The 14404-nt window shown below is 40.1% G+C and overlaps 1 protein-coding gene across 1 annotated transcript in view; it reads left to right on the top strand.

Moving 5' to 3' along the window:
• Positions 1-12436, top strand: part of RBM5 (RNA binding motif protein 5) — an 18195-nt gene extending 5759 nt beyond the window's left edge. The window contains exons 7-25 of the mRNA XM_015421250.1: positions 1704-1787; positions 3442-3502; positions 3662-3727; positions 4187-4347; positions 4712-4809; positions 5029-5116; positions 5234-5302; positions 5413-5476; positions 5895-5983; positions 6347-6419; positions 6894-6985; positions 7716-7874; positions 8347-8493; positions 8583-8654; positions 9260-9439; positions 10320-10394; positions 10828-10925; positions 11010-11139; positions 11824-12436. Of these exons, the coding sequence (XP_015276736.1) occupies positions 1704-1787; positions 3442-3502; positions 3662-3727; positions 4187-4347; positions 4712-4809; positions 5029-5116; positions 5234-5302; positions 5413-5476; positions 5895-5983; positions 6347-6419; positions 6894-6985; positions 7716-7874; positions 8347-8493; positions 8583-8654; positions 9260-9439; positions 10320-10394; positions 10828-10925; positions 11010-11139; positions 11824-11949 (1932 nt within the window). The 3' untranslated portion in view covers positions 11950-12436. The remainder of the gene's footprint in view (positions 1-1703; positions 1788-3441; positions 3503-3661; positions 3728-4186; positions 4348-4711; positions 4810-5028; positions 5117-5233; positions 5303-5412; positions 5477-5894; positions 5984-6346; positions 6420-6893; positions 6986-7715; positions 7875-8346; positions 8494-8582; positions 8655-9259; positions 9440-10319; positions 10395-10827; positions 10926-11009; positions 11140-11823) is intronic.
• Positions 12437-14404: the final 1968 nt, after the last annotated feature.

The raw sequence follows: 14404 nt of genomic DNA on the forward strand, positions 1-14404 counted from the left end.
GGAGCTCCATGGGAGGTCTGATCGCGCTACCGTGCATTATTTTGCCCCGGGGCAAACAGCCATGCTTCCCCCCCGCATTTTCTGGCCCGTGTGACCGGGGCCATAGAATGAGAAACACAAACTGAAAAAGTCTTAAATGAAGCTAATTATTTTGCTTTGTCATTCCAGCACAATGATATGTTTCTGATCTGAATTACATTACTTTTTTCTTAACGAAATTATTGGACTGATGAATTGTTATAAAGCTATGTAGATGTGTATATTGAAATATAAAGAGCAAAAATATAACTCATTGCTTTTTTCATGCTGAAAAAGTACCTTGTATTCAACTCTAATCATATTGTTTAACTGTGGTTTTAACTTACTATTTTGGACAACTATCACAGCAGTTAAACTAATAGTTAAATTTGTTTGCATGCTTTAAGTGGCCTATATAATGACTATAGCATGCAATGGTACCAGAAAAATCTGGTGCCCACATTAACTTCCTAGTAAACTGGAATCACAATTTTAATGTACACAAAGCTGTATCAGTGTTCATGGATCAATTTCAAACTCCAAAATATTTACACATCCTTTAGTAATAGGGAAAAAAGTAGATGAGCCTCCCTAGTGGCCCTGTTGACATTGAACTGTCAGACAAACATGATACAATATTGTAAATATGCCAACATCTTTTGTTTCTGTATGCATACTCCAGTTCTGAGCCTTCAGCCTTACCCTCTCCTTTCATGGGGGTACTAAATTATCTACTTTAGCAGTTAAGGACAAGGTCTGCCTTCTTAGTCCTTTTCATATCATTTAATGCTCTTGAAGCCATTAACGTTAGAACACAGTTTTCTAAAGTAACTTTCAGAAAAATGAGCCACGTTAACTCAACATACACATCCCCTGAACATACTTAAAGGTGCATCTCTCTGAAAAAAGAGTTATAACAGACTTGCAAAAAGTATAGAGGGGTTACAGGATTTTGCATAGAAATCAAATAGTTCAAGGTTCAGAAACTTGGCTTCTTTAAAGTAGCTAATCCTTTATAACATTCATTAATTTTGAAGGGGCATCGAAAGCAATATGAAATGTTAACTGATTGGCGAAACTTCAGTTATCAGTCTAGTTATTTGAAGAAAGCTGTTTTCTGAAGGACACAAAACTTACGCAAGCTTTCATGCATAATGATGAAATTAGTCAAAACAGTAATTTATACTGAACATTTGTTCAGTTCATGTGCATTGTCAGCCTTAATGAAGTGTACCCTGGGGTCCTTGCACAAAGTACTGTACTTTCAAAGGGGCACATGAAGAAAGCAGCTGAGAAGTCCATATGTTTGAAGTTTTAGGTCTAGGAGTTGGGGAAGAAGTGAAGCAGTCACTTAACGATCCTTTAAAAGCCGCGTGTTGCTGTGCCATTACAGTTCGGTCTCCTTTGAGATGCTTCCTGGTTCCATGTCAGCACTCAGTTTTGGCAGCTTGATCAACATTCCCTGATACCGTTTACTTTTACTGCACATCCCATTTTTTTGCTGCCCATGTCCTCCTGCAGGACTGGATGGGCAGAGTGTAGGTGGCGGTGGTTGGTCCTCTACGTTCTCCCCATATGTTGTCCATTTAATTCATGAGCACTGAATCCTCCGAAGTGTGCTCTGCCATGGGAAAATGGACACCTGTACTGTGATACTGGAATAACTAAATGTGCTTTTTTTGCAGAAAAAACTGGTGATTCAGGGGAAACCAATTGCTATGCATTACAGCAATCCCAGGCCGAAATTTGAAGACTGGCTTTGTAACAAGGTAAGACAGTATTTTTGTGAAGCAGCGGGCTTCCTAGCTGCTGCATGGCTATATATAGTTAAATATATTCATTTAGATGAATGTTATTTTTAGAATCTTCCTTTGAGCTAGATTAGATGCCAAAACAATATACAGTTCAGAGTAAAAAGCAGTATGCTACATGGATAATAGCAACAGTTTTTGCCATTGAAGCAGAACTGTCTGGTGAAAGGAGTATCAGAGTTCTATTTTTGATGTGTTGGCCATGGAAAATAGATGATTAGTGATGGCTTCTTGGCTCTTATTCTAAAATCAGTTCTAATATTCTTCCCCTACTTCTTTGTGACCTGGATGTAACACTTCCTGGTGTTTGTTGCTTTCTCCAGAGCAGTCCTAAGGAAAATATGCCACCCAAGTTGACAGGGGTAGGGCTTCTTCCTCCTTCAGACCAAGCTGTTGACTGACAGCTGTTACAGGATTGTGTTGTAATGTTATGGTACAAAGCTATTGTGATTTTGGGATTTATGTAGAGCTGGCATAGTATCTTCAGAAACGCTGAGCATCTGGCTAGGACAGCCTGTGACTCTTCCATCTTCTCTGTCTATATTGAGAACCTCCCAGATATGTGATACAACATAAAGAATACAGACCCAAGTAAAGTGTACTTGGCCTCTAAGCCTCATAGTGAATCATCTTAATTAGGGATCTGTTCTTTCAAAACTTACTTGATTTTTCTTCAAAGTTGAATGGGCATTTCTAAGGATTAATTTTTCTGAGGAAGCACTGCACATCTTGATAGTCTGTACAAAATCTTTCAGCCATAAATACTCAAGTTCCACTTAGAGCCAGAGCAGACAATTGATATCTCTGTAGAACTGCTTATACAAGTTGTCTACTTGGGTGAGAAGTGTAACGTCATGATTTTTCTTACCACAGCTGTTGAAATTTTAGTGTGTTTCCATTTCAGATTGTATGCATGATAAAAATAAAAATGTCTGTGAATAGTACATTTGTTTTCAGTCTTCATTAAAGCTGACCTTGTAGTATTGATATAACAATAGGTTCTAAGTTTAAAGCAGGTGATCAGCCTTAATCTTTTAATAGTGCTACCTGATAACAAGACAAATTCTGCTGATTTGGCTGCACTGAGACATGCTTTTGTAACTTAAGTATCCTGTGCACAAGTTCTCAGCTGTCGTGGTCCCAGTTCTGGCAAGCTCACAGAATTGGTGTTCATTTGTCTCCTTTGAAGTCCAGTGTGACTGTTTCCTCACAAGTGTTTTACAGAATACATCTGTAAATGCACAGTGGCTAATACCCAAATCTTAAAGAAAAATACACTGTCCATACACTGATATGTAAAAATTTGCTGAACCAGGAGCCCAGAGTTTGTAAAATGGCTCAATGGCAGATGGACATAGACATATTTGCATACTCCTGGATGCTACGTCCTGTCTGCATTGAAGCTGACTGATGTCAGAGCAAACCTCGGCTGTGGGAACTCACAAATGTGTTGGATAATGTTTGTGTGTGTGTATATAGTTTGCGTGTGTGTGTGTGTGTATAGTTTGCTGTCAAGCTGCAGCTGACTTAGGGTGACCCCGTTTAATAAATAATAATATACTACTAAACATAGTAGCATAATAAAATGTGATACACTGGTTTTATGTTTTAGTGCTGCCTTTACAACTTCAGGAGGCGATTGAAATGTTTTCGGTGTGGAGCAGATAAGTTTGGTAAGTTCAAATAACAGTACAATTTAGTGTAAACTCTGCTGTACTAGATGACTGTAACTGGCAGGTCATTCTTTTTATGGACCTGTAGAGGTCTGTTAACATCAAGTAATTTAACCCTGCTGTTTTATTAAATGTAACTTTCCCTCTTTTACAATGAAGATTCAGAACAGGAGGTGCCACCTGGAGGTGCAGAGGCTGTTCAGTCTGTGGATTACTATTGTGACAGTGAGTCTCGTTTCTCAATGTGTCTTTTACACTGTGGGGTAGGGCAGGGAGTCCTTAAAGTATTGAAGGAGTCATCAAAGTTACCTAGAGAGCAGTAATTGAGTGTGTCTGTTTCACAAGCTATTATAAGGTAAAACCCAAAATCCAAGCTGCTCAGGCACTCTCCCATGAGAGCTGTGTTAACTCAGGCTTTTCTAGCTAAGGGCCTGTGTAATCTCAGATTTGATCCTGCCACAGCTGTGAAGCTGCACTCTTCCCTCATCCAATGTCAGCATCGTGTTTATTCCCCTTTTCTGATTGCTTCTGCTGCAGTCTTGGAGCATTCCCACTGTATGTTTTTTAGCGAAAGAACTGGAGGTTTTTTCAGATATTCGTATTAATATCCAAGTCTTTTTGTGATCATTTGTACTTAGCAGGAGCTATGCGGTGGTTGTAACAGTTTGCTTTCCCCCCCTCCAGCTCTTATTCTCCGCAATATAGCTCCTCACACAGTAGTGGAATCAATCATGACCGCTCTGTCACCCTATGCTTCTCTGGCAGTAAATAATATCCGACTTATCAAAGACAAACAGACCCAGCAGAATAGAGGCTTTGCTTTTGTACAGTTGTCTTCTGCAATGGTAAGGATGTACTTTGTTTCTCTTTGACATTAAATTTTGTGTTAAATCTGGAGAAAGATCTATTTCCTAGGAATATTCCAGTTTAGTTAGTTGGCTCAGCACCTGACTGTTGCAGTACATGGTTTACACTCTGTTGAGCAGTCACTTAGGTATTAATGCAACCTTCAGCACACTACTTTAAATGTGATGACAAAGTCACAGTCACCTTATCAGTCATTGTTAAGTAAGGCTATGAATTCCTTCTATGGAAGGGAACAAAATCCTGTAATACAGGCAAAGGATGCACACCATTTGACTGTCTTTGGTTAAAATTTGGTTTAGATTTTCAGAATTTGAGCAATAACAACAATAATACTCTTTTTAGGATGCTTCTCAGCTGTTGCAGATTTTGCAGAGTCTTCAGCCACCTCTGAAAATAGATGGCAAAACAATTGGTGTGGATTTTGCAAAGAGTGCCAGGAAGTGAGTTACAAATCATTGGTCTTTCTGTTCTCTGTTAAAGGCTTTTCAAAAATGTGTGGGTGTTACAGAATTTAAAACATTACAATTTATTGTGCTGTGTTCGTTCTTATGGAAAGTCTTATGAAAGGAAATCTTACCACCCAGTGTCATCTTGGTAGCCATGGCTCTCCTTGATGTCTAGGGGTGAAAACATATTTAGCTGTTTGTTATTTGTTTCAGGGATTTGCTTCTTCCAGATGGTAATCGTGTCAGTGCTTTCTCTGTGGCTAGTACAGCTATTGCAGCAGCCCAGTGGTCATCCACCCAGGTAATCTTTAAAATCTATTGCTAATGGAAGGAAAGGTCTTTAAGTGATTTAAATAGCCTTGTTGTTTTGAACAGTGTTTGCTATATTTAATGCTTACACTCGGCTGTCAATTTGTAGCCTCAGAGTGGAGAAGTTGACTTCAACTACCTTCAACTAGGACAGGATGGTTACTCCCAGTATGCTCAGGTAAGATAAATGTGGGCATGATAAAGAGCAGACATACATATTCCAAGGGGTCCTTGGCACCATACAACACAAACTAACTTTATTGTTTAATTCCTTATATAATTTCACAGGATTATCAGCAGTTCTACCAGAATCAAGCAGGGTCATTGGATGCAGATACAGCTGCCATATCAGGTAACAGCTTTCTCTTTGTAGAACAGGTACAGTTCTTTTTGTCAGTGTTACTATCTAAATTCTACATAACTGAACCAGTTTGACTTTAGAGCCATTAACAGCCATCACCTTCTTCTTGCTATGGCAGTCTAGGGATAATGCAGCTAGTATAAGTTACAGTGTTTGTGTGCAGTAGAGTAATGAATAATCAAGGGCTCAGAAATGGTAAACCATCACAATATAGAGGAAACCATGTCCACAGTGTCACTAGATCAGGTGGTAGAACTATTTGGGTTGTGTAATTAGAATATTTGTGAACATACGGTCTTGGGGGGGGGATTTCAGAGGCACTTCAGCAAGTTTGAGTTGTAGTTCAAATGAAGAAGTGCAGTACTGCAAGCCTTTTCCTCCTTGAATTCTTAACTCTATTTATTGGCAGGTACTTCAGTTGCAGCAGCAACTACAGCAGCTGTTGTTTCCCAGAGTCCTCAGATGTATAATCAGCAAACTAGCTCGCCTGAATCCACGGTAAATATAGGGTGTCTTCTGTTTCAGAGTGTTACTCTTGCAGACAGAGTTTGGCTTAGTATGGAATTCTTACTTATTTCACATAATTTAAAGATTTAACAATATTTCTTATTTTCATATGAATTCAGATTCTGTAGCACTTTTTGTCTTACTGTTTGTAATGATTCTGTATGATACCAGTAGGCAGATGTTTATCTCGCAGCCCAAGACAGCCAGTACCTAAACCTATTCATTGCAGCCTAATAGGAGGTACTGGGCTATATCCAGGATCCTTAGTAGGTTCATGGAGGGATACTTTTTGTACATATATGTATCATCAATACATTTCTATGTGTGAATAACTAATGTCCTCCCAAAAAACAGGTAGCACAGCCAAGCACTAGTTCCCAAGTGCCATCGACATCTCCAACTGGTGTAGTCCCTGGGACCAAATATGGTAAGCCACATTAATTGCTACTAATTCTTAAAGAGCATGTCATCCAGTAGGAGTACATAACACTGGTTGAGTGGGGGTGTATACATCCTTAGGAAGAAGGCCGCTTGTGTTTAGAATTAACTTTTTCATTCTACCTGAACACTTTCTTGTCTTGGAGAAGTGGCCTTAGAAGGAACAGGGTACAGAATACTTACTAGCATCATCTTATATGAGTACGGCAATGCCTTCTCTCTCAGCCTCATAGAAAACAGCATTCTTAAGTACCTGCTGTATGTCTCCCAGACTCAAAGTTTGCTAAGGGCTTTGCTAGTTGCTTTAACCCAGGCCAAGTATATTCATCCGGCAAGATGAAGTTGGACTGAGAACAACTGCTATAATGTCTTTCACTGCTTTGATCCCAGATGTTTTGTTAATTGTTAATAATTTTTATGTAATATGAGTACCTTGGTAATAGCGCACACTGTCATTTTACAGCCATCCCAGACACTTCTACATATCAATATGATGAATCATCAGGTTTCTATTATGATCCTGTGACAGGGCTCTATTATGATCCAAACTCCCAGGTAAACAGAATTCTCTTGGCTGTTGGAACTTAAAAAGAAAAAAGAACTTGGGTCATCAAAGAGACTTCTGCAATAACTTCATTGTCCAGGAGGAGGGGAGATGTTTAAGAGACTTAATGAAAGGGAAAGGTGTTGCTGGAAGGAGATGGTGGGGAGGGAGGTGCATGGAAAGACTAGAGTAGATTATTAGCTCTTGCATGGATAAGGCAGCTGTAGCTGTCCTACCTTATATGAAATGTTGTTCTGTTATGATCCAAACTTCAAGGCAAACAGAAATCTTCTGGCTGTCCTAAATGAAGAATACTTCTGAGTCACACAGACTCTGTGCTAAGTCTTGAAGGACTCCTAGGAAATGGACTTGTCAGAGTCTACCTCCTGGCACTTGGGAAAGATTTCTTATCTAAGGTTTTGGAAAACACCAAACAATACTGGGGTAGATGGACCAACAGTCTGATATATTGGCATTTGCATATGCGTGTGTGGTCTGAGGCGCGTTGATTAACAGGCCTCTGACATCTGTTTGCCCTGTTAGATAGGGCATTCTTAGAGATGCCGTTTGCCACAAATTGTGAAGCTGCGTAAGAACTTGAACGTAATATTGTGAATCCATTTTAGTCACTAGATACAGAGATGGTAATTCTGAAAATCCTGTCCCAGTTTACTAAAACAGTAATAGTTGTCTTGCCTGTTGGCTGCTTATGCATATGTAAGAGATCTTTATTTCTTTTAGTACTACTACAATGCAGTAACACAACAGTATCTTTACTGGGATGGTGAAAAAGAGACTTACCTACCTGCTGCAGAGGGAACAACATACCAACAAAATGCACCTTCAGCCAAAGAAGGGAAAGAAAAGAAAGAGAAACCCAAGAGCAAAACAGCTCAACAGGTGACATTAAAGCGGCAGCTTTTAAAAATTACATATATTTTTGTGATTGGAAATCTGGGTATTTTAAAATGCTTAACACCCTGGGAAGCTGTCAAGGGAAATGGGACACACTAGAAAAGCTGGAACTTGAGAAAGCCGTGGCTGTGTTTACAGCATAACTGAGTCTGAATCTCCCAAACTCAAGCTCTGTGTGCTGGGGCTAAGGAATATTGCAAATATTCCTTAGTCTTCAAATGGCCAAGCATTGGGAGTTGGCTCTGGAGGTTTCCAAATGCAGGGGTTTTTACATGGGAGTTTTAGATGATATAATCAGTTTTTACATGCTAGGAACATTAAAATGAAAGAAAATGATGAAATTAAATTGATTTGTGTGCAGATGTTACAGTTCCACTACTATATAACTAGTCCTAGAAGAGATATGCAATACTATGTAAAAAAATAGCTGATTTAAGTCTTTTTCCCCCTTGTTCAGATTGCTAAAGATATGGAACGTTGGGCTAAGAGCCTAAACAAACAGAAGGAGAATTTCAAGAATAGTTTCCAGCCTCTGAATGTGAGGGAGGAAGAAAGACGAGAGTCTGCAGCAGCAGATGCTGGTTTTGCTCTGTTTGAGAAAAAGGTAGGTAGTGGTTGACTAGTAGGGGTTGATGTGCAAGAGAAGGCCCTACGTGTGCAACCTTTGGGCTCATTAGTGTTTTCTTATTTCAGGGCACCTTGTCTGAGAGACAGCAGATAATGACAGAGGTGATAAAGAACGGAGAAGATGATAACCCACTCAAAGTAAGTGTGCAGTAGCTTGTGTGGACTCCCCCCCCCCTTTAAGATTCCTGTCAGTATGTCTGTGTGTTGGTAAATTCGTACTCTTGAGAAATAAATGTTCACTGGGACTTGTGTTTGGGTATGGCTTATCACTTGGTAGGCATGAAATTGTATCTTTCCTTGTAAAGGTCAGTCTGACTTGTGTGTTTTGGGCAGAGAGATGCCAGAAATTTGGCCCCTTTGGAGTTGCAAAGAGACACATGTGTCTATCAGACTTTCTAAAGAGCCTTAGTTGATGCTGCCCTTTTCTGTTGATGGCTGATTTTCTCTTCCTTAGTAATTGAACTGAGGAACTGTTCTCCATTTTTGTGGAGAACATTAAGGAGGGTTCTAGTCCTTATATTAAAAGCAGAATACAGATCCATGTATCCATTTCACAGAAGTGTCATAGTGCATTAGCAGCACTTTGAGGCTGTCTGCTTTCATTTGAAAAATGTAAGGAGCACTGCAACCTCTCCGAATTAATCCTCCATCTGTGTGCGCTGCAATTTTGTCTACTTGATGTTGTCACCTATAAGTAGTGTGTTTTGCGACCATCCTCATTCTTGGCGCTGTTTTTCTTCCAGCGTGGATTGGTGGCTGCTTATAGTGGAGACAGTGATAATGAAGAGGATTTCCTGGAAAGACTGGAGAGTGAGGAAGAAAAGTTAACAGATTGGAAAAAAATGGCTTGTTTGTTATGTAGAAGGCAATTTCCAAATAAAGACGCTTTAGTAAGGCACCAGCAGCTCTCCGATCTACACAAGGTAGGGTGTTTCTTCAGTTTTTTCATGTTTCAGAATCTAGTGTGGTATAGAGCTGAAGACGAATTTATTCCTTTTGCTGTAAAAGCAAAAAGATCATGGAGAACATGCTAGAATAGGGGTCCCTAACCTGGCCCATGGGCACCGTATTGCCTACTGACACTTTTCCTGGTGCCCATCAGGTGTTTTTAGAAAGTGTGTAGGTCCAGGTGGGGCATTTGCCTAGCAAGGCTTCTGATTGGCCATTGGAGATTTGACTGGCTGTGCAGATTTTTAAAAACACTACTGTGGCAGCCATTTTGTGGCTGTGCCCACTACACTGTACCAGAATTCTAAAGGTGCCTGCAGATTGAAAAAGGTTGGGGACTCCTGTTTTACTCTTTCTATAAGTTCTATAAAGGACGCATAAGTACAGCTCAGTTGGAATGAATCTCATTTTCTTTACATAGATAAAATAGGTTCTTCAGTTTTGTGTTTCACTTACCCTAGATGTCTTAAGAGATTGTTAATTTACAATATTATGCTATCATGGAACTCAAGGCAGCTTATATAGGTCCTACCATGCGGTCTCCTGTGGCACTGCATAGATTTGTAGTTGTGAAGTCTCAGCAAGGATGTTGGATCCAGCAATAGCCTGGAAGCGGGTTCCTGAAAATACTACATGCTAGTCTTGTCTCAAACAAATAGGATATAAGTTAGTTTTAGTAGTGTGCAGTAGAAGAGCTAGATTCAAGTCCAGTAGTACCTTAGAGACCGATAAGATTTTAGGGGTATGAGCTTTTGAGAGTCAAAGCTCTCTTCATAAGTTGCTAACTTTCTAAAAAGTGTATTGTTTGCTCAGTTTAATTATTAAATTATGCAATGCACTATTTTTCATGTACAGCAAAACATGGACATCTATAGACGATCTAGATTATCAGAACAAGAACTTGAAGCTTTGGAAATGCGTGAGAGAGAGGTTAGTAGTAGAAGTCTACAGCCCCTAAACAATAGTGTGGTGTAAATTGGTTGCCGGGAATTGTGTTTTGCTTTGGGGAGAGGGGATTACATTCACAAAGTCTGTCAATATATTAATATTTGAAGAATCCATGCTAATAGAGCTTCTGGTGAGATAACTAAGTTGCATCCAATATTAATGTCACCCACGTGCTGTGACAGTTCGAATCAACATTTTCTGTTGTGGCTGGTTTTTCCTCCCCACCACGGCTAACACCTTGAAAGCCTTGGCATAAAAATTATCATCAACCCCAGTAGAATTAGAGTGGGAATCTGTATGCTCACTGTGCTGTATCTTGCTTGACTAGTAGTTGCATACTTGGCCTTCTGTTTTGCCTAGCTCCTGGGTTGCTGGGTCAGGGGTGACTGGGCTAATGGACTTGATCTCATTTCAGATGAAATACAGAGACAGAGCAGCTGAACGCCGTGAGAAGTATGGCATTCCGGAGCCACCAGAGCCAAAGCGGAAAAAAGTGTTTGATGCTGGCACTGTGTATGTATTTGAAAGATGTTGTAATTACTGTTAGGAAAATTTGGGAAATTCTGTTCTTGCTTTAACTGTGCAACTTTTCTGTAGGAATTATGAGCAGCCCACTAAAGATGGTATTGACCATAGCAATATTGGCAACAAAATGCTTCAGGCCATGGGGTGGAGGGAAGGCTCAGGATTAGGAAGAAAATGCCAAGGCATCACTGCTCCTATTGAGGTAAGAATGAGTAAGGTTACTTGGAGAAAGATCTGAACACATTTCAGTCTTAGATATTTTCAAATTTCTTTTTTTGCTGAACAGCAAGGAGGACTTTTCAGTGTCTAAATAAAATTAATTGCTGGAATATGCTGTCTCTTCTGAGGCTGCTGTTAAAAGCAGTTGTAATCTCCTGTGAGAACTTGTAGAATTGTTTTCCCTTGCATGTAATTTGGGATTCTTTTGCGTGTGGCTGTTGACATTCTCGCTAGTAGACATCGATTCTAAAATTTCACAGCAACATGGAGCTTTCCATAGAAATGCATTTGGAAAAAAGACATAGGCCTGTTCTTCAGCTCATTGATATCTTGACAGTATAGGATGTATTAATACAATTCCAAGTACTTTTTAATATAAAGAATATAAAGGAACTATTGAGAGTATCATTTAGGAAATAATTCAACACTTATTCTGCCTGTTTAGTAGTTAATTTACAGTGTAATCCTGAACAGAGTAACACCTTCAAAGCCCATTGAAGTCAGTTGATTTAAAAGGGGGTAATTGCTTACAGTTGCACTGTTAATGTTGAATTTAAATGATGTTCTTCCTCTGACTTAGGATGTTTGACATGGGCAATATATTTTAATCATGGTATAATATCTTTTTGCTCCTTTCAAGCTACTAAAGGTCTGGTTTCCTTTGCAGGCTCAAGTGAGAATGAGAGGGGCTGGACTAGGAGCAAAGGGTAGTTCATACGGTGTCTCCACTGCAGACTCCTACAAAGATGCTGTACGGAAAGCTATGTTTGCCCGATTCACTGAAATGGAGTAAAATCCATCCATCTTTGAAACTTATGAGGAACAAAGCATTTCTCCATTCAACTGAATTGACTGTTAAAACCCTTATGGCCTCGGAGGCACAGCAGTGTTTCAGTTATGACTTGGGGTTAACCATTTCCATTCCAGGTTTTCCTTTCCTTCCAGCATATTGCTTCTGTGGCTCACAGAAAGCGAAGCAATCCAGCTTCATGTTGGAAGAACACGATAAAGAGGGGGTGCTGCATCTTTATGCATTCTTGTATATAGTGTAAATCAATGTATTTTGTGTTAAGAGGTTTGTGTAGTCTTAAAAACCACTCCTGTCCTCTTGAGCAGTTGAAAGTGTTAATGTGACTTGACACTCTCTCTCTCTGCCTTCTTTATATTGTTTCCCATTTTTGGCAAAACTTTCCTGTACATTTTGTATATGTCTTTGTATAGACTTTTTGAAGATTTTGATTCTAGATGCCAGTTCAGGCTTCTTTCAAAAAGAAATAAAAGCCAAAATCAAACTCTCTGTTTTTAATTTAAAGGATTCTCCAAAACAAAATTCTGTTCAAAGTGCTTTACAGTCAGTCAAAGCAAAGTAGAGCCCAGGGAAGGGGCAAGTACTGCTCTTCTGCAAATAGAATTTCATACACCTGCAGAAGGAATGTTAGCCCAGGAAGGGGGATGTGGTTATTGCCTGGCGAATACAAGTTGCTTTGTCCTTGGGAATCCTGTATCTCTGTTTTGAAGGTCTTGAGGCCATTAGGGTAGAATGGGAAAGAGCTATGGTGTTGAGCATCCTTATATGCAGAGAAAATCTGATTTTAAAAAAAGCTTACATAAAAAGTTAAGATAGTGTGTGCATTTGGATCTACTGGAGCTGAAAATATATACTGGAGCTGAAAAACCCAGTTAAGGTATTATGTATAACCTTATTCCAATAAGGTTATACATAATACCTTAACTGGGTTTTTCCCATTACATTTCAGCTTCCTAGATTTATCCAGGTTTTTTGGGGGGAATTGGGGGGGGGGAATCCCAGATATATTTGGGGATTTGGGGTAGATCTGAAAACAGTGGAGAGGCCAGAGCTTATTGCGCCCACCTCACACTTGTTTGACAGGCTTATGCAGTCCCTTTAGACTTTAAAGGGACTTTAAAGGGACTTTAGAAGTCAGCCTGGAGATCTGGCAGGGAGCTGAGAGCTCCCTGCTGCCTCAGCTGTGGCTGGTTTCTCTTGCAGCCTGGTTTAAAACGAGCTGCAAGAGAAGCCAGCCCAAGACCAGCTTGGGTTGGTGGAGAGTTGAGTGGAGTGTGGAGAGGGCAGCCCAGGTGGGATTGCTGTGCCCATAGGTTGCTCCCTGAGAGCGCAACTCTGTGCTGCCTTCTCCTGCTACCCAGTTTAAACTGGGCGGCAGGAGAGGGCTGCCCAGCCAGGATCTGCTGTGCCTGTGGGGAGCTGATCCCTGGTGCAGCTCTGCGCTACCTTCTGCAGTTTGGTTTAAACTGGGCTGTGGACAAAGCCAAGCCAGCCCCAGGATTGGGCTGGTATGTTTTAGTGGTATTTTTTTAGTTTGGGTCGATTGGACCTGAAAAATTTCAGGATTTCTGAAAAATAGTACATCCGAATACTATAATGTTATTTGGATCCGAGATTTTTTTCAGGTCCAACAGAACTGGACCGAACATGCCAGTTTAAAAAAATAAAATAAATAACATGCACCCCTCGTTGAGATTTCAGGGAAAACCCATTAAGCCCTGTATGAAAACTTGTATTTTTTCATCATCCCCATATTGCAGATGGATGGGAAAGGGAATGTCTTGCATAAAGCCACCTAGTTAATTAGAGGCAAGGACTTTTTAAATCACAGCATATTCTTTAATCATGATTCTACCAGCTCTGGCTTTGAAACCTATTATTGAGGGGGAGAAGAGTACAAGACAGGATAGATGGCAGGAGTACCCCCTCTACATTTGGGAACTACAGCAAAAAAGGCTATCAGGATGGATTAGGTACTGCCCCAAATTTCTACTTTTGGAAGTACAAGCTTCTGACTATATTCTGGCTTGAATTCAACTTCTTTTTTTTTGCGGCCTAAGTGTCCTGCTTGCAATTTGAGAACATCTTTGCTCTCACTCATCCTTTTTGTTGTTGGTAATCTCACTGCCATATTGAGCAATCGTGGGGGTGGGGAATAGTCAAGTCATGATGGATGTTCTAAATATGTCTGTTTGTTTCATATCACGTGGTTTAAGCCCCCACAAAGTCGCTGTAAAATTCGGAAGGTCTAGGACTTGGTCGGGCCAGTTCCCATATGACAATTATTCCTTGAGGTCTAGCCCTTTCTGCTAGAAAACTACACTAGAACAATTTTATGTTTTCTAGGATGTCTGACAACAGGAATGTGACTAATTTGCTACTTCTGCACAGTATACAAGTCACTAGTTGGTTGGCCTGTAAAGGAATGCTCTGCTCACTG

This window comes from Gekko japonicus, unplaced genomic scaffold, assembly GCF_001447785.1.
Source record: "Gekko japonicus isolate JY-2015 unplaced genomic scaffold, Gekko_japonicus_V1.1 scaffold364, whole genome shotgun sequence".
NCBI classification, from domain to species: Eukaryota; Metazoa; Chordata; class Lepidosauria; order Squamata; family Gekkonidae; genus Gekko; species Gekko japonicus.